This window comes from Columba livia, chromosome 2, assembly GCF_036013475.1.
Source record: "Columba livia isolate bColLiv1 breed racing homer chromosome 2, bColLiv1.pat.W.v2, whole genome shotgun sequence".
Lineage (NCBI taxonomy): Eukaryota > Metazoa > Chordata > Aves > Columbiformes > Columbidae > Columba > Columba livia.
The window spans coordinates 100,141,455-100,168,498 of record NC_088603.1 but is presented as its reverse complement, the minus strand read 5'-3'; the positions used below and the strand labels follow the sequence as shown (position 1 = coordinate 100,168,498).

At 37.9% G+C, this 27,044-nt stretch overlaps 1 protein-coding gene across 5 annotated transcripts in view; it reads right to left on the bottom strand.

Annotated features, from left to right (window-relative positions):
* The window catches only part of MBP (myelin basic protein), a 114,204-nt gene that overhangs the window by 85,408 nt on the left and 1,752 nt on the right, over window positions 1–27,044 (bottom strand). For all 5 annotated transcript variants that reach the window (XM_065053002.1, XM_065053000.1, XM_065053003.1 and 2 more), the window contains exon 2: window positions 2,183–2,257. In XM_065053002.1, the coding sequence (XP_064909074.1) occupies window positions 2,183–2,233 (51 nt within the window). In that variant the 5' untranslated portion in view covers window positions 2,234–2,257. The remainder of the gene's footprint in view (window positions 1–2,182; window positions 2,258–27,044) is intronic.

The following is a 27,044-nucleotide window of genomic DNA, read 5'->3' as shown; positions in this document are numbered from 1 at the left end:
CAAGTAATGAATTTCAGAAAGACCCTTAACAAGATGTTAGTCTCTTTCACTGCAGTTCTATTTTGTGAAGCACAAGGACAGGCACTAAGCATTTCCACTGTAGTCTATGCAAGCCTTCAGCAATTGTCTCCCATAACACACTGCAAGACTGGTGGCAAAACAGTTCTAATTTACAGCTATATTCAACAAACAAGCTACTTTCAGCTTAGAAAATAAAAAAAAAAAAAAAGTGTATGACACATGGTTACTACTGCTGGTAACTTTAATGCTTCCTGTAAGAAACGAATCAAGACTGATTAGTCATGTGGAATACATAGTAACACCTTACCCATAGATTTCCTGATTTTAGCTCTGTGGCCTTATTTCTTGTGACATAGTTAGTGTCTTACATACATAAAGGGATCAAGCATTGCCTATTTTAAAGTTTAGGGGTTTGCTGTTTGGAGTCTTTTTTTTTTTTTGTCACTCTAGAAGGATGAGGGACAGAAGATATTGCTACAGAAATATGTTTTCCCTTCAAAAATATTTTAGGTAAATTAATCTTGTTTTGCTTACAGAATCAAGTATTGCCCATGAACTAATTGGGAAAAAAGAAGGAATTAAAACAAAATTGCAGCAATCCATTTCTTTGTACACCTGTCTTACACACTGAGTGCAAGACTCACGGACACCTGACTCTTGCTCACCACTGCAGAACTATTGCATCGCCTGCTACAGTTTGAATAATCTTTTCCTTTTTGAAGCTCCATGTGCCTGGCAACTCACTCACCTGCCACCCAGATGCATCAGACACACATGTGATTCCACAGGGAGAGAAAAGTTATGATGCGTTTTTTTCTAATCAGATTTTGTACTCAAAGACCAAAGCAGGGGATATGTAGTGCACAACAGCCCATCAAGCTCAGGGTAGCTGCTGTATCACACCTGCAGGATCTCACACCCATTGTCAGAAAGTATCAAAGTACTTGGCTAAATACATCTGTTCGTTGCATTTGACTTGGCTGGATCTGCACAACAGAGTTTTTTTAGACAGGAAGTGTACAAGACCGGTCACTACAAGACCACATCTTGAGGCCCACACTATTGTTTGTACTGAAACTGAAACTTGGGCCACAAAACCATTTTGCAAAATACTGCACAAACACAAGCCAAATCCATATCTAGGCAGTTGTCCTCTCTTCCTGCTGTTTTCTCCCATTTCTCCCCATCTTCTTCTGCCTTTCCTGAAGGAGATGGCACAGAACTAACAACTGTATAAATTCCAGTCTATATACCTTTTTAGGGATAGCTGCTTATCTGCCACAGCAATGCAAAATACCCACATTCCTCCAGATAAAGCACAGAACTATCTGCTTATATCATCTGTCCAATGCAAAGGGCAATAGCTTTATACAGCATGGGCTCAGACTGTAAACTCTTATTTTTGGGTGGAGATGGGTGGAGGGAAGTTAGCAATAGCTAACAACAAGAAACATCTCAGTTTTATATATAGAAAAACCATTTTTTTAAATATATGTGTGAATTATCTTCCGGTACAATGTAGCAAAACAAATAAACAAGATATTATCACAAGGCAAACAGAATACCACATTATGTACAAAATACACAACCATGTCAGCAGAAGTTTAGAAAGCAAATACTTTTAATGAACATTTTGACACTCCTCATATTTTTATTTTTCCTCCTCGTAAGGAGATTTTTAAAGTTGTATCTCCTCAGACTGACAACCTTTTCCTTCAGAATTCTCTTATTTTACTTGTTTCTACATAGTTTCTTTCTTATGGATAAAGCCAAAGACTGCCCAAATGGAAAGCCGTCAACATGCACAACATAATTCAGCTCACTGGCTCTTTAAAAATTTCTGCAATATCACACTTCTGAGGCTCATTTCAACCATCTCCACCATGACTGAGAAGCTCTTTATTAGCTACAGATCTGATGCAGAAAAACATCACCTCTCTCACTGAATCCAGCACAGTAAAATCCTGGTTTGGCCAAATGTCATTGACCCTCTGTAAAAAAAAGGTGGTCATTTTACAGTGACAAGTACAAAATAGTAGTGGTGAAAGTGATCTGGTAAACTCACTAATGTACTAAAATATATATATATATATATATATATATATTTCATAACATACATATTTCTGAAAGTGGCCTTTCCTCTTCAATTTTCTAGACTTACCTTGGTTGACTTGTCAGTGCTATGTTCTCGTTTTCCTACATGGTTCCCCATGATGGATCACCAGAACTCCAAATTCTGAAAAAATAAAACCAAAACAGCATTTTTGAAACCAATACATTTGTACTGAAATGCAAATTAATTTTTCATATGATGCAGAACAAAGAGATAGTTCTCATACAGTAAGCATTTTTACAGCCCGAGGGAAGCTCTGTGAAAGATACTAAGAAAAAATATTGCTTATCTGGTCTATTTTGTACATCTAGCAATACCAGAAAGTTTCTTTCTTCTGAAACAAACAAACAAATATACATACATACATATATATATATATATATATATATATATATATATATAAACACGGGAGGAAATTTAAAGGGCTTATTGTGAAATATGTACATAAAACAAGACTAGATTAGAAACAAGGTAGACGGCCTCTTTTGATATTGTGTTTATAATAGCATAACAGAGTAATATGTATCAAGTAATCTGTAACTACAAACTTCCATAAAAGATCAAGTAAATTCTTTCAAATTCACATTTGCCATTATATAAACAACAATTACTGAAAAAAAAGCACCACATTAAACTGCGAAGAATTTGCTGTGGAGGTGAGAATGGATATGTTCTTTACAGCCCACACCTTCATGACGAGCACAGAAGAAAGGAATGCCAACTCTTTCTTTGTATTTTCTGGCTCATCCTGTTGTATCTCAGCTTTAACAGAGCTTATGTAGGTTAAACCACAACACTCAAATTTCAGCTTTTAGAGTACGCTTGTGGTTATACTACATATTTCTTCTTACAGAAGCATGTGCTTGTATAGGATCTCATGAACAGCTGCTAACTTCAGCCAATTTAAATGCAGTGCAAGGGTAGCATTTAAAGCTCTGAAACCTAAAACTACATGCAAAAGCAGTTTCAAGCGGACTTTCTCCTTTCAGAATTATGAACTGAACTTTCAGGAATAAAGTTCAATTTCTAGTGCACTACTCTGCAATAAACAAAGGTATATACCATAAAACCTTAGCATCAGAAATCTTGGCACAATGCTCTCACTAACAGAAGGCTGAGTTATTTCATTAAGCAAAATCTTATGAAAAGGCCTGGCAGAGAAGGACAACCAGACCGTTGCTGTGATAGAAAATGCATGAAGTAAAACAAAAGGCTATTAACCAGTAGCCCTCAGTAGAACATACCCCAGCTACACACACTGATTTGTCTATCAAAGGACTATAGAGACTTTGATTACTCCTAACTTTCCATGACAGAAATATGTACTTTATCAAAACAATCTCATCCTGTGTCTCTAGTGCAACTTTTGGAGAGACATAGATTTTTATTCCCTGCTCACAATGATAAATTTTCCAATTAGTGAGGGTCTGCAGTGCTCATTGGACTATTCACTGAATTCTACTTGCTCTAAAATCAAAGTGCCAGATATCGCTGTATCTGATTAAACGATTCCTCACAAATATCCACTTCTAACGTCTTGCAAAGAAAAAACTAAAAAACATCCAAACTCAGTAAGTGTACTGAAGTTTTTTGACAAATTGGAAACATATTTTTTTTTTTCCAAACAGTGCAATCTATTGCATAAAAGGTTAAAAGAAAAAAACCAACCTATGTTTTCAAACTGTGAAAGCAGCATGCTCAATTCACATTTTTGTGAGATTATGAAAATTTTCAAGGAAAAACCCAAATATATTCATATACACTGAGTTTCAGAGCTGAACTACCTCAAACCGGCCTTTCCTCTGCAAATTATGAGCAGCAGCTCACCTCCCACATCACCTACCTCACAACATAACAAAATCAGAGTGGGACACAAAACTATATGAAACACTTACAGCAGAATATAAAGGCATCATGTTTCGTAAATTACTCTTCCAGTCATTTATCAAAAGATTAAGTATCAAAATTTAGCTGTAATAAATATACGTTTAAATAAACAGATTATGGAGCCAATGTAACACTTGCAAACCAGAACTTTGTACCCATGAAATGCTGAGCATAGTAGAGTCCCAGTCCTGCAATGCCAAGGTAGAAAAAGATACCAGCTACAGACAAGCTATGCTCTGAAACTAAGCCAGATACATGTTTAAAAATAATTTGTTGGCCAGTGGGGGTGGGGGGGGAAAAAGCATTAAAAATTTCCATGCTGTCACATGGTAGGTACCTGAAAATGATAAGGCCAGTTTTCTGCTCAAATGTCTGCACAAAGCAAGAAACAAAAATGAAAACCAAGCAAACGGAGAAGTGTATGAAACAGCTGATTGATGCACTCCTGATTCCCACATGCATTCCTTCAACAAGATGCTAAAAATTACACAGAGAAGGGAATAAAAAAGAAAAAAAGGCTTGGAAAAATTGAAACCTACAACACTATTCAAAGTTCAGAAGTGTGGTTTGAGAGTACACCTGCCTCTGGGCAGAGTATTAGATTTCTCTACAGGAACAGACTTAAAAGCCAAAACTAATGGCATTAAGCCTGCAAATCTGCACTTGTTTCCTTTATTGATTAAAATATGTCTGAGGGATAGCATGTGGTCCAAATTCACGTGATTGATGTGAATTATTCTCATATCCAGAAACTAAGACAAATACAACTAGATTTCACTGCATCTTTTTCATGCATAAATGAACACAGATGTTTAAACTCAAGATAAGTTAGCTATAGGTACCTGCTATAAATTCCTTGTATAGACATAAAGGTACATTTTATCCACAGGGACAAGAGCAACCAGTCATAATATCCTAATTCTTCATGCCACCTACTAAGTGGAGAAAACTGTAAGTAATCCTTTGGGGAAAAAAAGGCTTCCAAAAAATCTGACATGAATTAGGAAAGAAAAAGTATAGTGCTAAGTATTCTGTAGACAGCTGATCAGGAAATGAAAACATACAAATATACAAGCCTGTAAACACTAAAATAATTTACAACAACAAAAAGACCTAGTTTTTTACTTTAGCCTCAAGAAGTCTGCCTTACTTGATTGAAAACAGAACACATGGGTCATTTTCACTTCAGGATGAAAGTATATCCTGAAGTGTTAAGTAAGACCTGAACAGTGATTTTAGTTCTTACTGTCATGAGGAGATCACACAGCACAGGTTCTACCTGCGCCAATCTTTACGCAACGAGGTGAGTCACTGACTTCAGTGGAATTACTCATTGTATGATCTTTGTAGGAACTTGCAGCCAACTATTCAAAAAATCTGAGCTGGAAAAAGATGTGTATTTTCTTTTTAGTCACCTCCATAATATACAGGTTGTCAGACTAAGCAGCTCTGTACGTAGCAAAACAGCAGCTTTTTGCACTTGTTAACAAGTGTCAGTCAACTGATCAACATTCTTGTTTGTAGAGGAATCCGTACATGCTTTAGCACTGATTAACAGCCACGAGAACAGCCATGAAGCTCCAAAACAATGCAAAAATCAGTACTGTAGAAATGCAGTAACCTCCTTTGAATGCAACACGAATCACACCTAACAGTAATCTGCCAAAATAGGCCTGAACATGAGATCGAGCTTATGACCGCAACAGCATTTGCCCGAGATCTTCCTGGTGAAACCCTGCAAGTTTCATAAATCCGGCGAGATGAAAAGATTTTGCATGTGAACTTGAGTCACCAAATGAGAGGGGACACCACGCAGGTCTGCAGCGATGAGCACAGCACCAGCTGCCCTACAAAACTCCCCACCGAGACTGCAGGTTTCAGCATATTGAAAACGGTGTGAGAGGCTCAGGAAATAACGGGCCGTGCAAGCAAACTGATTTAACAGGACTAAAAGATGAAAACATTTCGGCAACCTAAGAGCTCTTTAGGGTGAAGCGAGTGAAGGAGGGCAGGCAGCTGTGAGGCACGGCTGCAGACATCCCCAGCAGCATCGCCCACAGCCACGAGCCCAGCCGAACCAGCTCTGCCGCCTAGGCCTGGGCACTTCCACATCCGTGACTGACACAGGAATAACTCCAGCTATCCAGTCGGCTACAAGTAATTCCAAAAACAGCCCAGGGATTTTGCCTGGGGAAATAAAATTAAGCGTCTCCTCCCATCAATCTACCTTCCTATGGAGTCGGTCTAAGGGGTAACCTGACGGAAGCTCAGACCGAGCTGCCTTCCCGCTTTTTTCATTATAGGAAGCCCTATTCCAGCCAGCAACAACTACAGACACGCCACTGCCTCACACAAGGAGAGAAACCTCTCCTGGCTGACTGACAAACACAAGATAATAATAAAAACTGCACAAATACAAAAAGGGATGGAAAAAAACCTCACTCCTACACATCTCACTCATAAAAAACACCTATAAAAAATACAGGTATGTTGGGATAACATAGCTTATTTCTGTTCATCTCAGCAGTTAATTAAAAACAGGGGTTTGTACACATGTATCCTGATTTTTTACCTCATTCCATTCTGCCTGTTAAAACTAAACAGATACTTGTAGTTCAAAAAGAGGTTCTGATCATCTTCCTGTACACTTGCACTGTTCTCTAAAGAGGTTTAAATTATGATTTAGAATTTTCACTGAAAGGCGGAAGAATGCTTCTCTAAACTTTTTGAATACACCAAGAAATACAACGATATAACTTTCTGCAGCTTATGTTGTTTTAACTGCAAAACAGCATTTTCTTACTCACGGGAGCCTGAGAAAAGTTTACCCCTTTTAATCGTCAGACAGAAAAGTGTCCTTCCCCTGTAATATCTCACAGAACATTGTAATTTTTGTATATTCTAAATACAAACAATAAACTTTAGCCCAGGCACTGGTTTACAGTGACAGCTCACTAACTGTAATCCAGGAATTACAAGGGGCTATAAACCAACGCATCTGGAGCACCTTTATTGAACATTAATGGCTACTTCACATTAAAGTAAATAAACTACTAAATATAAATCACAGGATGCTGCAAATGGATTGTTAAATATGATCCTTGAAGAGTAATTTTAGTTATGTAAAATAAGGGTTCAATCTTACCTCTTCCCACACACTTAGTTATGACTCAACAGAACTACACATAATAATAAAGGTATGCAAGTACTTACATATTTACAAGTATCAGAACATCATCATTACCTTGTCTAGGAAAACATATTCACCACAGACTGATGTTGGCGGATAATGGCATGGTGCTACAATGCTAGATAGGTTTACCAAGTGCTTATGGCCTTACTCACGTATAGGAAGGGTAACCACAGAATAAAAAAATATTTGAGGAATTTACCCTGCTAAATAATGACTATTCTTATCCAAATAAATATTACATTTTACTACTATGTACAGAACTTGTTAAAGAAAATAAAACTGTAATTACTTTTAAGAAATGTGCAAGTTCTGTCTAATTTTGGTAGCCCTCTAATGGAGACTCTTAATTACAAACTTACCCATCAAAATGACATGCAAAAGATTATTTATTTTACTTATTTTTTTTTCTCCTCACGTCAGGTCCAGGTTACGTAGCTTGCTGGGAAGCAAGCTCACACACTGCCCAGCATTGGCTGCCAGCTAGATGGAAATCTTTTGAGTGGGTTTTTTTGGGCTCTCAGTGTGATAAATATCTTTGGAAGCAAGCCCTTCACTTCAGCCTTCTTTCAAAACAGATCGAGGCACTGGGCATGCCTCATCTGTTTCTTCAGAATTACGTTTTCCTGGTAACTGGTACTGCAGTGCACCAACAAATTCACCTGCAGTGGGCCCAGGTGAGTGACCTGCAGCCCAGTCCCTCAGCAGCCACAGCCAGATGCTGCACAGATAGGTGTGAGCAACCACTGCACTGAAGCCACCTGCCTTGCTGGCAAACCCTCTCTTTAGAATCCCTCCTTCTGAACTCAAGTATTAAAGTATTTCATAAAATCAAGTGCTTTATATCTCCTACAGGTTTCATCATTATTTAACGCAGATTACATTTTTCATTATCTGTGAAATTGCCTCGATCAAACTTTATTTCACTTTTGAATACCTCAACAATCTTTCTCTGAGGAACCCTTCCTGACAGAAAAATACATTATTCCAGACACATTTCTGTCATAAATGATCAAACCCAAGATTTCAGTGGCAACCATAACATTTAAATCAGAGAAGCTACCAGGAGTTTAGTAGCGATAGGTGTAATTAATAATGCTTGTACAGTGACTTGTGTTTCAGAGTCTTGCCCTTCCTGGCCTTTCTAGACATTACAGCAATTTCCATATTTATAGATGACTGTACGTGCCTTAGCAAGGATTCTAGACCTAGAAAACCATCCCTCAGAGAGATGGGCCAAGTTCTGAAACATTATTTCATACTGGAGGACTGTTTAGGTCTGCATAACATACAAAACCTAGGATTGCTTCAACTGACCAATTTTTCCCAACTTTCTGTAAAGGATCAGACACATGATCATTGGTAACTTTTTTTCCCAACACCTGTATGCTCCAGAGACAAAATTATTTGATATTGCAGTAAAATAGATTTTCTAATTAAAACAAAACACACACACACAAAACCCCACTCACAGGACAGAGAAAGATAGAGAGAGAATGGCTAAGAACAGAGAAAAACTCATGCTATATACTGTAAAGATATGCAGTAGTCTCCTAAGACCATCACTTTCCATTAACATTGCTTCTAAAGTACTGTATTTCCTTTAGGAGTCCACCTTGCAGCTGTGGACTTCACCTCTTGGCCTCAATAAGTCAACAACTAAAACGTACATGCTTGTCCTAAATGCTAAAATATTATTTAAAAGGTAAACCAGAATACAATAATATATAACGTAAGTGCAGTATTAACCAGGAAAAAGAAAAAAAAACAAAGTGTAAAATTGGAACTGAAATGATAGAGCATTTCAGGCCAAAGTAATAATCTTACCAGTACCAGAGGGGGAAAAACTACAGAGCAATCAAGAAACCGTACGGACAAGTATCATTACCTGTTACTTGGAGACTTTCAGTTTTTGAGATTAAGGTGCTCTGAAGTCAGACAAGACCTAACATCTGTTTTCACGTAAAGATGAAAAAATACTATGAGAATAAAAACAAGACATATTGGAAAACTCACATGTTTTTCCCCTTCTTTGCTTCGAAAAACAAGTCCTCCCCAAATGGTGAATGGTATATTCTCCTTTTTAAAGCGCAGTCACCTAAACTTCCCAGTGAACACAGCCACATCAATGATCAGCATTTCATTAGCACACTGTAGAGACTGATGACAAAATACACACCTGCAGTTCTAAACACACATGAATCAAAGGCACTGTATGCCGGCTCTTATCTTCTCATATTCAACAGACTGACAGAATGTACCAGAAGATGATTCAGTTTCTCCAGACACCGTTAACTTTGCCGTGAGAAACAGTGAACCCCTATATCCTTCTCAATTAAATAACTCAATTTAAAAAAAAAAAAAAAGGAAAAAAAAGCTTCTCTCTCTGCCCGACCTTTCCCTCCTGCTGTTCTGACTTCATATACAATCTATCTATACTGTAAATGTATTAACCAAAAGGAGGCTTTTCTGTAAATGCTCCTCTGTTACCTTCGGCACAAATACTGATATTACAAAAGGGTCTGACTTTCACCGTACTCCAAGCTGACTCCCTCTTGGCTAAATGTACTGATACAAAGCCATGTCTCTCTCTTCCCATAAACACATCCCTAAAGAGGAACAAAACCCAATCTTTCTTTTCTGCCATGGAAAAATTGCGTCCTTAACTATATGTTTGCATTTCTCACTTTTTGTGTATTATGTTCCTCACTTCTATTTGCCTCCTCTTTTAGTAGCTTGATTTCCTGAGCATTCATGCATGAGATTATGCTCTGAAAGTATTTTTTTTTTAAGTGATTTGTTGGAGACATAGTCCTTAATATTTTAATTTGTGAGTATGCTCAAGGTTCATGTGACAGCCTAACAGGTTACCATTATCCACAGCCCATCAGCGTAAACACAAACAAGTCAGTTCTCTAGCTTGAAATGGTTCACTATGCAAGTTGCAAGTGACACCTCATGAAGCTTAAGTAAAGATTTGTAAACTCCTCTGCTCCTAAATGAATAAATAAATTTAAGAACAAAGTGACTTACAAAGCTGTAAAGAAGCACTTTTTTCTGTACTCATGAATGCCTATACAAAACCACACCAGTTTGGGATTTTCTCTGGCAGTGACACAATGGTTTGCTTTCCTTTCTGAACAAAGAAAGAAAAACAATTTTTTGCTAAGGATAATTGTATATCTGAGAAATAAATACATTTGTCTCCTTTTCAAATGGAATTTTAGTCCAGGTATTTTGGGCTTTAGTTGTTTAGATCGGAGTTTCAGGAGGTTACAGTCACTAACATGTGAGTTGTGAGCTTTAAATAATTGGTGAGTGACAGCAGCAAGCCTGGCAATGAAAACTGCATGAGAAACCACTTAAGTCTTTACATCACCCTGATACAATTATTGTACTTTTGTGCTTCTTCAAATGTGCTTTCAAGTACTTGTGCCTCATACTCAAACACTGCCTCGTTTTACCTCAATCTTAAGTTTCATGTACTAATATTGCTTTCCCAACATTTATCCAACCTATGTACAAGGACAGTAGAGAAATGATCATTACTGAATTACTATTGAAGACAACAATGGCAGACCCAGGGAAACATTTCTATTTGAACACAAGAATGTACAAAATGTACTCAAGACAATTATTTTCCCTTCTTTCATTGAAAAGAAAAATCAGACTTTTTATTTCACATTAAAAGGAAGACAAAAGAATGTGACAGGCCAAATACTCATTTCTTCAGCACATTTTTCTAATGCAGTTCACCATTTATGTCAAATTCAGTGTAAAACAAAAAAAAAAAAACCAAAAAACAAAACCAACACATAACAAAATCTTGCAACATGTCAAAATAATAGAGTAAGAAAACATGTGTTCCAATAAGGAGACTAGCAGTGTATTCACCTTCAGAGATTACCACCAAAATATACCTCAAATCCACTATATGGTTAAAAGTTAAGTAAGTTTATATTCACGGCACCCATCACAAGAATACCTTTCTCTTGAACAAGGTGCACTTGTAAACTATGGGGACAAACTATTACACTTTTATTCTTAACTGTTTCTAAAAGAAGAAATTGTTTCTAATACCATCATTAAAATCACTACATGGTCCACAGCCTTCAACCAAGAGGGAATTTCATTCCAGACAGCATGCAAAGACAGCAAGGAAATGCCTTCCATAAAGGTCTTGCAGCTTATATATACAAAATTTGAGGAGGAGTTAAATGTTTCTCTCATTTTACAGATACAGAACGAAGGCGAGGTAAGTTAGAGGCAGTAAGTGAAAAACGACTTCGGAAGCTTAGGCCGATGTCAGCAACTTAAACGCGGAGTTGTAATTCTGAAAACCCGTTCTCAGCTACCACATAATGCCGGGGTTTGTAATCACAACAGACACCTCCTTTCTTATTTTGCAAGTGCTTTGTGGACTTCAAGTTCTGTCATCAGTCATACAAAATGACATTCCAGCCATGATGACGCTGCCAAGCAGCTTCACATGACTTTACACCAGAATGCCATCAATATACAATGAAGCTATTTCTCTGCCATCCTAGCTCTTAAATCAGCCGATTTTCTCAGACACAGAAAATGCTAACCATCAGGCCCAGGCTTATCACAAGACAGAGTAGGAACCACTGTAATACCCCCCTTCCATGCCTTTTTTTAAAACAGCTATAGCAAGAGGTCATCCAAATCATTAGATAATGAGCTTGTGATTAGCGTACTCACACAGGATGTGGGAAACCAGGGATCATTTTAGAAGATACTGAGTGGAAAGATCAGTCTGACTCGATCACAGGATAACTGTGAGTCATTAATGTGATCTGGCACGGGAAAATTTAAAAAAAGACAAACAGACCTACGCTGTATCATGAGGGGATATTTCCAGTCAAGATAGGGAAGAATTAATGTCATCATACAAACCATTAGCATAACCTCTGCTGAATACAAGGTACGATTCTGGTCAGCCATATTTAACAACAGTGAATTTTTTACTTGAACAAGATATGAGGATGATGAGAGCAATAGGAGCCTCTTATGTAAGGATAAGACTAAAAGCCCATGACATGTCCAGCCTAAGTAAAGCAAAGCCACATGAATGTTAGAGGAAGAGAAAATCCATGCTGTCCACATATAAATCTAAGCTGAAAGAGTGTTTCTAAACATCAGAAGAGTGAATGGCGTGGTTCTTGCCAGGGCAGAACAGCCCCAAATAACACAGGTAACTCCTTTTGCCTGAGGATACTCCAGTCCACATTTCTAGAAAGTGAACTTGGGAGCGTTGCAAAGTAGGGGCAGAGCAGTGAGGGGACTCCCTTTTGCTGAAGCTGTTCATATACTGACAACTGACTTTAAAAAAGATTAAATAATCAAAACCCCAAACAAAATAAAAATCACAAAAGTAGCGATACCCAGGGAAAGAGAGAGAAAAAAATGCAATGTGTTATCTTTTAGCCTGCTGGGTTTCACTGAGGTGTAGCAGACTGGACAAACTGACTTTATTCCCCACTCTGAGTTCATTGATGAATTCCTGTCCTGTTCATCCATTTTAGCCCATAAGTCAACAGCACAAGGTACAGGAAAACTGTAATTCTCTCTGCACAAAGACACACATCTCCTGAAGAAAAGGGCCACAAGTCCTACCCACGAGCCTCTACCTTTGCAACCTGGAGTGGGAAATGCAGGTCTGAAGCCTCCAGGGAAGAGAGGGAGCTGATCTCCACCAACACGGCAGGGCCTCTTCTGCAAATTTGTGGGCATGTGCCCTCGGGAAAGGGCTGTGAGACACACACAAAACCCACCTCTGCCCCCACAGCCCCAGGAACAACAGTGTCACACACTGTGTTTGGAGAGATACTGACTTCAAGGAGCCTTCTGCTCAGCTTGTTTGCTACACCGGATAATCATCTGAGACATTTAATCCTCAGCACAAAACAGACTAGACACTATGCAAAGCTCTTCAAGTCACTTTAACCGCTATTTCCCAAACTATTTACAAACTGTAACCATTTACAATATTTTCATAACATTCCTCCAAGACTATATTATGAAATAGTCCTTAACATCCCATTCCCTCCTCGAGCACTCTGCAATAAACACTCCAATAGCTTACAATAATTCTGAATGACCAAACTTGCCCTTACCAAGCTAATGCTACAGTTTTAATCATTATCTTCTTCTGGTGCATCCAGTAAGTCTAATGCATTACCGTTTATAATAAGTATCTATCAGTAAATCCAATCCCAGTTCAGTATTTGAGCATCTGCCAAAAATAATGCCAATGACCAAAACAAAATTACAGCAATGCTAGGAGAAGGGAAAAAAAATAAATAATTTCCTCCCCCATTTATTATCTTGAAGCACACATTATTAACTCAGAAAAAAAACACCCTGATCAAAAACACAGCTCCACCCCCAAACCACAGCCTACATATTATCTGTCAAGGATGTTTAAAAATATAAGCTAAAAATACTGCAGACTTCGTATGTTTAAAGTTAAGCAAGGTGGAAAGCAATTACCACCACAAATATTTTGGATTTTTTAACATAGCTCCATGTAAACCTTTCATCAGTTTAGATACATCAGAGTTCACTTGCATTCACTCTTAAATTCAATTAGTAATGCACATAAATTTCCCTTATTTTCCCAACTATATCATATGACTAGCTAGCCCGAAAGCACTTAAAATTACACTACACATTGCTAGAATGGAGAAGATTTGCAGATCATACCACAAATGCTCTCTCAAATGCCACATAGGGAAAAGAAATAAGCAAGTAATAAAGAAATCAGACGCACAGTGAGACTAGGACACACACAACTTGATAAAATAATGGCAGAAACAACGGCACCTAATAATTTTGATAACAATTAATATTTTGCTCATTTCTCATCACTTGCTTACCCTTAGCACACTGCAGCCTGCCTGGGCCCAAACACAATCCAAAATATAAATTTTTTCACAAAAGCAAATGCTCCCCTCCCCTGACCTTATATTATAAATACGGTATCGCAAGCAGAACAAAATAATCTTCCTTGGCCAGAAAATTGCTATGTATGTCCCATAGCAACACTACTCAGAATTCTGTTCAGTCTGAACTATAATTTCTTGCCTCAGTTTCCCCTGCACATAATTTTTTATTTTCTGGTACTACTTTATGATTTGCCTGCTTCAGGCTGTTACAATTTTCTGTCAGGACAGCAATCATGAGAATCTCCCTAATGAGGAGCCAGCCTTGTTCTTTATGACACGGCTTGAAGTGAAATAACTTATGTCTATCTTTTGGTTTCATCTAATGATAGCTTAATTTTCAGGAACTTGAGTGACACCAGAACTCATAAAAATGGGTATTCTATGTAAAGTCAGACCACTAGATCATAAACCATTATTATAAAAAATACAGTCTCTTAAGAGTAGCAGTTTTAGTCACAACAAAGGTTAAAATCTGTTCAATAACTTCAATGCACAGGGTTCCCAAACAAATACAAATAAGAATAATTTCAAACATTTCTGAATTGCAGTAACCTTTAGATAGAGAATACTTAAAATGCTTGAAACAGTAAATGACAGGCACTTATTCAACAGGCACTAGAGGAAGAAATTTTATACAAACAGAATGTAATTACCAGCTGGAATTGAGTCAACATACTCTAAGTCAATGCCGCTCTCAATCAAAAAAAAAAAATATTAAAAAAATCATAAGATGATTCAATACCATAAAAAGACATAACTAGAATAACCTTTTAATCTATATATCGTCTATGCAAAATTAGTGTGACAACAGACTTTAATATCTTTAAATCTTCTTGCATCCATTTGATCTTACTTGTTTGGGCTGTCTGTTCTTATACAAGCAAGTCCACTGAAGACAATCATGCTGGTTTGCATCAGGAAGACACCGCAAAACCAGCTTTCATGGTTGCGTGTGCCACTGTTATTGCCGTAATGCACAAGTGATTGCGAAATTATTTAATTGCTTTCTTGATGAAGCCCTGGTTATTTTTCTCAGGTTAGAGTACAGAGCTGGCTGGTCGTGAGATACCTTTAATCATTTGGTCATCTTCAAATGTAATATTCTACCAGTGTCGTTATTTGTGTGTTAATCTTTTATTTGCAGCGATTACTAAACTGGACAAAAGGAAAATGTGATTTTACACTTCACAAATAATTAAAGCACAGAAACAGATTTCTAAAATATAAGAGACATATACATTAGAAATAAACTAATAAGTTATATATCTAAAACTTACTATTGAGGTACTATTTACCTTTTAGCATCTGACTTTTTCCCCTGCACGCATTTTTCAGTCTCAGTTTAAAAACTGTCAAATTGATTTTGGGGCACGTGTAGGACTGAGTTAAAATACTGACAACGACTTTCAATCTCTCATTATTTTTTTCCTGAAGTATTAAAACCTTACTGCAATTAAACACTATTGGAATCATCAAAATCATTAGTTAATTGCACATGCCATTCAAAACATATTATGAAAGCTGTATTTCTGATTAATTCACTGCTGACAGGATTGTTACCATAACATTTCTAATCTGTAAAATGCAACTCTTACATTCAGTTCAGCTACTGGTCCTGGAGAAATGCTTCATTAAACATATTTATAACCTTACTCCCAAGAGGTTTTTCAGAGCCGAAATAACGCAATGAATACCTAAACCATTACGTGTAGTTCCCTACAGTATGAAACTAAGAACAACTGTCTCCACAAGACAGAAGTATTTTGATACGTGAGAGTAATCACTGCTCATCAATAACAGCAAAAGTTGGAAAATTAAACATCTGAACCAGTAAGGCATGTGGTGCTAATGATAAGATCTGAGAAATACTAAATTCCCCAATAAGCCATTATGAACATAGTGCTCAGCACCATACAACCAAGTTAAATTTGTTTGCCTCTTACTGCGTGCAAATCAAGCAAGTCTTAGTTTTACTGTGGTTCTCATTGCATTTGAGGGCTACAGGTGTTTTCCAAAGGTCACTGTCGTTGTTTAACCCCATCTGGAAACTAAGCACCACACAGCTGCTTGTTCCTTCTCTCCCCCACCCCCAGCAGTATAGGGAGGAGAATCCAGAAAAGTAAAACTCATGGGTTGAGATAAAGACAGTTTAACAGGTAAAGCAAAAGCTGCGCACACAAGCAAAGCAAAACAAGGGATTCATTCACTACTTCCCATCATCAGACAGGTGTTCAGCCACCTCCAGGACAGCTGGGCTCCATCATGTGCAGTGGTTACTTGGGAAGACAAATGTCATCACTCCGAATATCCCCCCTTTCCTCCTCCTTCCCTCAAAATATATACTCAGCATGACGTCATATGGTATTGAATACCCATCTGGCCAGTTTGGGCCAGTTGTCCTGGCTGTGCCCCCTCCCAGCTTCTTGCGCCTCTGGCACAGCGTGAGAAACTGAAAAGTCCTTTACTACTTAGCAACAAGTAAAATATCAGTATTTATCAACATTATAGTGCTGTATTCTGGATTTAGAATGGGAATACCAACCAGCTACTAAGAAGAATATTAACTATCCTAGTTGAAACCTGGACAAACACCTAAACAATTATGAGTAATAAGGGAATATCAAAATCGTGATTAGAAGAAAACAAGTCAGTACATGACTGGAGAAGTTTCAAATGCATATTGGTAAAAGCAACAACAAATAAACCCACTACCAACCATCAAAAAAAAAAAAAAAAGCTTTAAATGTATATTAGAATGCAAATAAAGATTTTTCACATGTGTTCTCACTGACACCTGCATATCCATTTCTTGTTATTATCAAGCTAACGGCAAGATTATGGACCTAAATTAATACAGAAGAGAATCCAAGACAAAGCCCACTGGCTATAAGCAGATCAGCAATACAACAATCAAACAAATATAATTATTAAACTTACTGTCACTTCTGCTGCTACCTTCCTGTCTTGTAAATTCCTCACACACAGGGAGCAGGAATCACTCCAGCAGCAATATCCTGTTCCTAACAAGCTTGTTCCCCCAGGTCACATGAAGTCCCCACTCATTCATCACCACATTCCCAGGATGCAGGTGCTCCATCCTGTGACCAGCACACACTCAACCACCTACAGATGGACAAGAGGGCATCCAGAAAAGAAGAGAGGGATTATGCACAAGTTAGAAAGACTGAGGGATCACTGGGAAAGAAAGCATCACAGTCCAGCCTGCTTTCATTGTTAGTCTCTACCCATAGTACATTCAGACACATGCCCACCCGGATGTCATTTCTGGGCATATAGAGAAGGTGGTGACTGGGAGTCACCAACGTGGATTTTCCAAGGTTAAATCATGCCTGACCAATATGATTCCTCTCTGTCATAAAAGAATGAGATCTGCAGATGAGAGGAGATCAGTGGTATCACCTACCTTGATTTTTAGCAAGACTCAACATCTCTCACAGCATCTTCGCACCTAACCTGATCTCAGTTACAGTCTAGACAGACAAACTACTAGATGGTAAAAACCCCTATCTCTATCATCAGGCTCAAACAGTAGCTGTTAATTGTTCACAACCTGGTTACAAGTGGATAGTTTAGAGGCCCTGTCCTGTTTAATATCCTTTACAACGACCTGGCCAAGTGCACAAAACATTCAATAAGTTTGCAAACAACACAATAGTTAGGGGTGCAGCTGATTCACTGGAGGGCAGGGTTGCCATTAAGAATGACTATGATAGGGCTGACAGAAACCTCATGTGAGCACAGCCTGAAGACTAACTTATTGGTGAGGAGCTCTGCTGAAAATGATCTGGGGGACTTTGACATCAGTAGGCAAGACACAAATCAGCAGCCCACCTGGCAGCAATGACAGCTAAAAGTATCCTGGGATTTGGCAACAGAAGCACAGCAGGTGGACTGAGGGAAGCAACTGTTCTGCTTCATGCATGATCGATTCCTCTGGTATCTGCACTACTGGGTCTACTTTTGGATACCCTCTATGAAGCATCAGTCAAATGGAGTAAGTTCAGTGAAAGGCCACAAAGACATTTGGTGGCTGGAGCACATGTCCTGTGAGGAGAGGCAGAAGACACTGGGATTGTTCAGCCTGGAAGAAGCTTTGGAGCAACTAATAGCGAGTTTCCAATATCTAAAAGTAGATCACTAAAAAGTGGAGCCAGGCTTTTTACCAACACGCATGGGGGGAGAACAATGTCAGCTGAAACCAAGGAAGTTATAAATATTTATTAGATAAGGGGAAAAAAAAAATACACTATGATGATAATCCAGCATCGGAACACGTGCCCTGAAATACAGTGGAATCTCTGTCCTCAGAGCTTTTAAAGATGCAACTAAACAAGGATCTACACTGCTTGGTCCGATGTAATGAGTGACCCTACTTTGGGCAGAAGGATGGACTACAGACCTCCCAAAGTGTCTTCTAAGCTGAATCTGTCTATGCTGGAATTGTATACGCACATTATGCAGAGTATGCACATTTAGGCAGAATGCATCCAGGAAGACAGAAGAAACTTCAGGAATACTCAAAACATGCTGTACAAATGATCTAGGTGCATCCAGTACAGTGAATGCCTTCACTATTGTCTTGATTGTGTGCACTTACACAGATCAAAAGAGCTGCATATGCTCATATTTATTTAGTCATGTGACTGACAAGGGCCCTACAGAATATGTCCTTCAAAACCCTCTACAAAGCTGCTTGACACACTGAGCCAGGACGACTGAACAACCTCAACTCCTATTAATCCTAAATCACTTAATAGCACTGCAGCTGTGGGGGGAAGGCACCAAAACCAAAAGAGACTACAGGTACAGCATACACTTCATGGCTGATACAACAGTCCCTCATGGTAGGTATACATAAACTGTGGTTCAGAATTCTGAATTTGGTACAATGCTACTCAGCATTGTACCAAATCACTCCATTAAGTCAAGGAACACACTTCTGTTGTGGCTACCTACTGTTGTGGCCTCACTAAGGCCTAATAGTTGAGCAAAATATTACTCACAGAAATGAAATGTACAAACCATTTATAATAAAAGGCCAATTAAAAGTAATGAAAACTATTTTGCAACCTTTCTCATGCTTTCCAGGAGCACAAATTTCTTCCTATAGTGCCTTCATTAATAAAGAAGGTCACGGTGTTGAGGAGCTAGAATTAGGGGGGAGGAAAAAAAAAATCAAACCAAATAACCACACCACATACAAAGCTTTTCACCACAGGAGGAGGAGAAGAAAAGAATATTTCGCAACCCACTCTAAAAGTCGGCCAAAATTTAAGATGAACTTTTCAACATCATCAGTCCTGCATTCAGCTGAAAAGCACCTACTAGAATTCCCTTTAAAACAACTACTTTTCCCTGTGAGACTGTTAGGGGCTCTTTTCCATTTTACAAGAATATCTTTCTGAAAAACAAAAACAAAGCCAAATTATTGCTTTACCTCCAGGTGAACAGTGCTGAGTCAGACTATGCTGATGAAAGCCAAGCAGAAGCTTATACTTATCTCTTTTCCACAAACAAGTCAGGGCAAAGTAATAGTACAGATAAAAGATCACAAAAAACAACAAACCAGGGAGCTTCTATTTGTAGAAGCTAAGCACTTTGTTTAGTAAGAAGTCCCTCGATACTTCCACAATTTGAAGAAAGAGCCTAAAAGGCCCAACAAAGAGCCGAAGTAAAAGATAATTGCATTTTTTTCCCCTTCAAGTCAATCCCAATTATTTGAGCATGTGTATTAAGCTAAAAACAACTGCGGATAAAACATCACTGTTTTGTTTTCTTTCTACTTTTACAAAAATAAAAGGAGAGTTAATATCAAGGCTCACTTAAAAAATGTGAAAAGCCTATCTGCTATCACAACTTTTGCTAACATATGAAGCACAGCAGGCAACCATTTCCACAACAGTTCGTCATTGTCTTTTGGTCATTCTTTCAGGAACTGTGTGTTTTTTCCTTTGAACTAAGCAATGTAGAGATGAAACGCCTGGAATCAAATTGCTGAGTATTTTTCAGTGACCAATTCACTAAAGAGCCAAACTAAAATGGGATCACTCTGTAACCTGACGGTGGATTTTAGTATTTTAGGGGATTATGGATTTTGCTCTTATTTTATTAATAGCTCTCTAGAATGGCGTGAGCTATCAAAACTCTATGAATACAACACAATAAGGGTAGAAAGTTTCCTATTATAATTATTATAACATTCTTTATGGATAAATTTTCAAGGGACACATCAATCTGCAAAGTTACTGCTTTGTACTGTTTCATTGGTATTTTATCCCATACCACAGATGTACTGAAAACATTGGCTAGTTATTTTTCTTGTTTTGCTTCAACCTTTGCTGTCATAGATTTCACTGTAACAGGTTCTTTCTAGACACAAAGTTGTACAGCTGTCCTTCACACAAAAAAAGCCAGCAGATGTCCAAATCCATCACAATTCCCAAGTATATGACTTCATTTTACTACCACTGCAAGCTCTGCCTGAGATGATATCTGATGGCATTCCAACACTACTTTTCATCCAGAGAATTGACAAGATTTGATAAGAGAGTTTAACTAAGGACTGATTTTTTTGTAGAAAAGGGATGTTGACATCTGGGAAATAACAGTGATGGAGTGTAAGGTAAGTGAAAAGCATTATAACACATTACACAACATCATAAAGCAATGTTTTGTTATTAACCATGAGATATTTTGGACTTAAGTCTTATCCCAGAAGATTATGAGTCTCTTCTGAGATGAGCTGAGAACCTCGGTTACTCAATTAACTTGTCATGAACTCCAGGAACACTTCCTGGGAGTGGGTATAATGGGAAGCCAACAGAAGTTCTAATAATATATATGTATTATTAAATATATTAGTCAGAAGAAAATGGCTGTGAGCTAGGGATAGGTTGATGACCCTCAGGTTTATGCACAGATTTTAAGGCCAGAGGACAATAACAGCTGTCATTGGGATCTGAAGAATCACTGCATTATATAAAAACCCAAAAGTCTACAGTGTATCATCATCAAGACACTAACATAGCCTACACAAAACCTGAGGAATGAGTGAGATTTGGTCAGCTGAAATGGGCAAGGTGAAAGTGATACTGTTAGGTTAGTAAGGAAGACTCGAGGAGACAGCAAAGATCATCTCTACCACTTTATGCACCCAACCAGCATTACCAGCCTGAAGCCACACTACCTTATTTTAGTTCATCTATCTGAATTCTATCAAGGAAAATCAGGACTGCGAATACTAAGTAGATGGTACAGGACAACTATCCGTAGGGCTCTGAGGCTACCACTACATTGGAAATTATGATTTTACTGTGACAGTTTTACCAGCGAAACATCTTACATCCAAAGACAAGTCTACCTCATGGTTGGCTTCTTGCCACCATACCACACCTTGGCAATACCATGTCCAGAAAGGGCTGACAGCAGATCCTGAGATGCAACAGAAGCAGCAGCTAGACACTGTCCTCTCAAAGACCCTTGGGCACCCAGAATATGCTAAATTGGAAACTATGATGGCCCAATTTGCAACAGAAAAACATTGGCAGAGTACTGACAACTACAGAACAACTGTATTTCAGCGCTTTTTGAATCTTCAGAGGAGAAATATATTGCCACTGAGATGACAGACTACTGCTGCAATATAGGAGTCATTGATCAAACCTAACCCACTGCATAAAACCATTATTTTTCATGGTCTTGCATGTATTCATAAGACCATAGTCCAGAGAACTGACTGAAAAATGCAGCCAGATATGACGAACATATCTGTATCTTTGATAACAGTGTTCCCTTTTCTGTATTCTTGAAAAATCTCTTTCAGAAAATCAAGGTTTGAAATCAAACATTAAGACCAAGTACAAGGGTTGTAAACAATACATAAACTTTCTCCAGAACAGCTTTATGTGTGTCTGTTAGTATTGACCTCTCGCTCTGCCAAGTGTCTGAATTCCAAAGATAGCTGTAACTTGTCCAACTGCATTGCTTTACCTGAATTTTCTGACTTCTAGATGAGAAGTATGCTAAGAACAAACATACTTTCAACTTGTGATCCATAGATTTCAACTCTTTAGCAGAAACCAGATAATGCACCAGGTAATCATAAAAATACACTACAGGCCTGAATTAATTTCGGGACTATATGTTGGTGTGTATTTGCTTTGATCTTCTTTTCTCACTTTCAAATTATAATAATTAGATGCCAGATTCCCTCAGTTCTTAATTTCACCCATCTGGGAAGGCTTGAATTTTAACATTCTCAAATGTGCAAGCTTTCCCCAAAGTTTAAGGGACTAAATATTAAGAACTGCAATTATACACTACGAGATTTTGCACGTGTTCAAACAAAATACAGATAAGTGACATTTAAAAAACATCTTCCCTTCCAACGTGCAAAACAGAACTAATAAAGCTGATACATGGATCAAAACCAGCTCACATTTAAAAAAAAAGATTAATATAAAAATCACCATTGTACCTTCAGTCACTGTGTATTTTAAAAAACAAATATTTAAATTCTGATTTGATCAATCTTTTCAGGTTTATTACTTTCATAATCTCTCCCCTTTGAAAGGCCTTACAAAAGCTCCAGGAAAAAAAAATAATAAAAAGCTATAGTGAAGTAAAGATTTAGAAAACAAACTTCCCTACTGAGTTATTTCAAAATCAGTTCAGGACAGAAGAAGAAGAAAAAAAAGCTGGCTGGAAATTTCCATGTTATTTCTTGTTTTTCTCTCACTTGCCCTTTGCGTGGGCTTTTCTGGGATATGTCCAAGATTTACAGCTATTCCAAGCAACAGAGTTGGGATTTCACAGTTACTGCAACTGATGATGCAAGAAGCCTCATGGTAACGATCTCACTTTATATTAACCAAAGAGTTCTCTAATTATTTTTAACTGAGCATGTTAAGAAGCATAAAGCTTTTTTCCAAATAGGAGAAAACCAAAACATTAAAATCCGAATACTGTTGTCAGGAACTGTTTAAGTATCTGCCATTTAGAAATTCTTTAGCTATGAAAAATTGTTCATAATAGATTCTGAATCCTTTAAAGAAAATAGTAGGAAGCTGTATGTCAGTCTCTATGGAACAGTTAAACCCAGGATGATCAACCTTTTACAGAAGGGTCAGTCTCTGCAAACCTGTCAGCTAAGAAGATGAAGTGGAGAAAACTGAAATGAGAGTGGCTGATATCTTCTGGACATCAAGAAAATGTCTTTTAAAAAAAAAGCCAAACTGTAAACAGCTGGTAAAGTAAGAAAATTTGTTCTTCAGAAGTCAATGAAATTGCTAATCATCTACATAATTAACATAAAAATTATTTACTACTATACCCAAAAGCCCAAGTGACACCAGCATTCAACCAGGATTACATTTGTTATGTGTATGGTGATTGGATAGTACAAGAAATTATTTCATGTGCAACTAATACATTAAAATAACCAGAGAAACAAATACAGAAGACTCGTAAGTGATTTAAATGAGTATTAAGTTAAGAAAATATAAAACTGAGTGTGACATAGCCACTATTTAATGTCACTGAATCTGTAAGATTAGACACTATCACTGTCTCGCTTGTGGAAAGCTGCCAATGAAGTTTTGTGCCACACTTTCCAAACACAGCTAATTCTACAGTGCTCAGCATAACTACGAACATTTTGTCTAAATCCTCAGGTGGGCGAAGCCCCTAGAGAACCAGATTCCAATTGTGTCATTTGAATTTATGACCTAGTGAGTATCACCATATTGTGCTCCTCTAGCTTGAACAGCGTTCGCGTGTTGTCTCATTTGGGTGAGAAGGATCTGTCTGCAGAATTATGAGTACAGCAAGACCCAGAGCCGTGACTGAAGGCTACAGTAACATAGCTCTAATGTCATCTCTACTGGAGTCAGCCACCGCCTTTGGCAAGTGGATCCGTCCCTCAAGAGACTAACTTGTTCATTTTTTACCGATTATCTAATTAAGTACAAATTAAACAGGTTGTGCAGAAGGCTGGGTGCCCCAGAAAATGGATATTAACACAAGAAATATGCAAATAAAGTACTGGAGCCTACGGTTATCTGTATAAAACTGCAGCTGCACCAGCTATTTGAGCAGCCGAGCTCTAAAGCATACATCCTTTTACTGATTCTTCCATTGGTTGCTAACTTGTAATTATTTTTATTACATATAAATTCAGGCTTCTTCAGAAATGACAGTGTCCTGCTGATTTTTTTCTTGGAAGCACCTGACAACTCTGAACAACTGCAATTGCTTTTTCCCTTCCCATTTTCTACAAAGCATTTTGAATAAACCAGACACATGCCTGTTTTATAAAAGTCTATCAACTGGCTGTATTCAAAACTGCATCTCAAAGTTCCTGACCTACTGCTGTTCATCACTGTTGTCTTTTATTTAAGAGCCTCATCACAGAAAACACGGATCACAGCTTCAACGTGACATCTTGCCTGAGAGAAAAATCATTCAGGTAATTAAACATCACAGGACTGGACACCTCATCAGCTGCCCAGAAGACTGTGCTATCCTTTAATCCATGACAGAATTTACACTTTAAACCTGTATGCAAACCAAAGTCTTAGACGTCAAGCTTTCCAGCCCTCTCGCCCAATAAATACTGGTTAAGCTTCCAGTGCATTAGCCAAAGAATACTAGATTTCATCCACACATATATTGTGTTGACTGTCAATAATTGTTATGTTCTCATGTAAATTAAATCAGTTTAGTTCTGGTAAGCAAAAACTTGAACCAAACTGTCCAGGTTCTAACATATGAGCACTCATCTATTTTCACAGCATTCTCTTTTGGCAGGTAGAAAGTCAACAGAACACACGTAGCACATCATTTTGAACACTTAGCTTTTGCTACTTACCCTGCAAGTAAGTCTGAGACATGGATTTCAGTTTTATCTGCCTTCTCTCAACAGTTTACAATGAAAGTGTTTCATTAGTCATAACAATCACGTAGCAGAGTAATTAGAGCCTAAACTATAATGATATGTTCTATTTGGTGGAATAAATAACTGAAGTGGCTATTTCAACCATATAGCTAATTTATATGGAGTACGGAATAAAAACATCACAAAAAGAATAAACAGGAAATCTGTGCATACGCGGCAGTACTGAGATGCAAGCATCTATTTTCCAAATTCCCTCCTTCTCCAAGCAACATAGAAAGAGAACACTGGTATTTCCCTAGGACAGATTGCTCTCTTGCTTGATCCTACTATTACCATTCCACTTACCTTCATTTGTAATCCAACACACAACTAGCACCTATCTTCTCAAACTCTCAGAACTGGAAAGAGCCAGCAGCACGTCCCAATTATGCTATCGATTCACAGGGTGACCAACATCAAGTCTCTGTTGTTGCCATGCCTTGAGAACAGCTACAATCCTCCTCAGCATGTGCAGTATGTTTTGGGTCTTTGTTTTTTATAATTCTGACAAGCTTATATTTAAAAAGGATGTAGAGCTTAGCTGACTAGAAATCTAGGTATCGCACGGGAGCTGACTTTATGAGGAACAAAGCCCAATGCAAGAACAATTTTGTCATGAAAATTTTCATGAGCGCACAAAATTAAGCAATTATTTGAATATGAAACTATTTTTAAGTAACATGCTGCCATTTCTATCATAAAGCAAAGGGTCTGGGTGGGCCAACATTTATAACCACAGTAACAACCGTACCATTCACTACCTAATTCATAGAAATTATCATTATAGAACAGTGACTTTGAAAGTTTGTGCACATTCTTCAGTTGTGCAGCAACTCTACTTATTATAAATCCAGTGAAGCTGACAAAACATTTTATTCATGGCTTTCTCCCAATTCAGTGCAAATGAATTTGAATCCATTTCATTAGGAAATGTTAGAAGAACATAACACTTTCTGCCATTTGTTTCATTATGAATACCAAGCTTTATTTTAGATGGATTATCTCAGACCCTAATGCATGATCATTGCTTGGAAAATTAATATACATTAATATAACTTCTATGCATGGGCCTTTGCAAACTAGAAACTGCCCTTTGACCATCTTACTACTGATCAATAATGTCTGTGAAATCCTTCACCTTGTCACCTATTTCTTCAGATACCTTTCTGCAATCTTACTAAAAGTCTACATGGCTTCAAAAACTACTGTATAAGATCAAAGAAAAAAAAAAGAACACAACATACAATGAACTCTGTGTCTGTCAAGCACAAAGGCAACACTTTAACCCAAAGGAATCCTTGAGCCACAGAGTATTCTGGGGAAGCACCACTTCAAGCTGTCCCCATCACAGTCCTCTCTGGGCAACTGCTATTGGCCACTGCCAGTAGAAATTTGGTATATCCCAGTGTCGTGGTTTAACACCAGCACACCCAGTATGGCCTTTTTAGTGTTCTCATAGGCGCTTTTCAGAATAATTCAGAATGCATACAGGCAGAGCTGATGTAAAACACAAAAAATATAGAATCCATGATGCTTGAGAGCTTTGACAGACTCACACCAGTTATCATTAAGACCATTTAAAGTCTTCAGAGAACTGTTTCCCACTCAACTGACCAGTAACCAAATGAGTAACAAAGCTGTTCTCTGAACTCCGTTATTATTGCCCTTGACTGACAGGCAGCACTTCATCATCCTTCCAGACAGGCATTTCAAGCCTTTATGCTCAATCACCCCACAATCTACAGGTTAACTTGTTTCCATCTGTGAACTAGCAGTACTCCAGACATAAAGCTATATTTATTAGCCTCAGCATTTTAAAAATAATTAGTGGGTATAACAGAAATAAAATAGTGCAATATACACACTGTCACTCCTGATCTCCTGAAAATCCTGTTCCCACTGAAAAGGTCG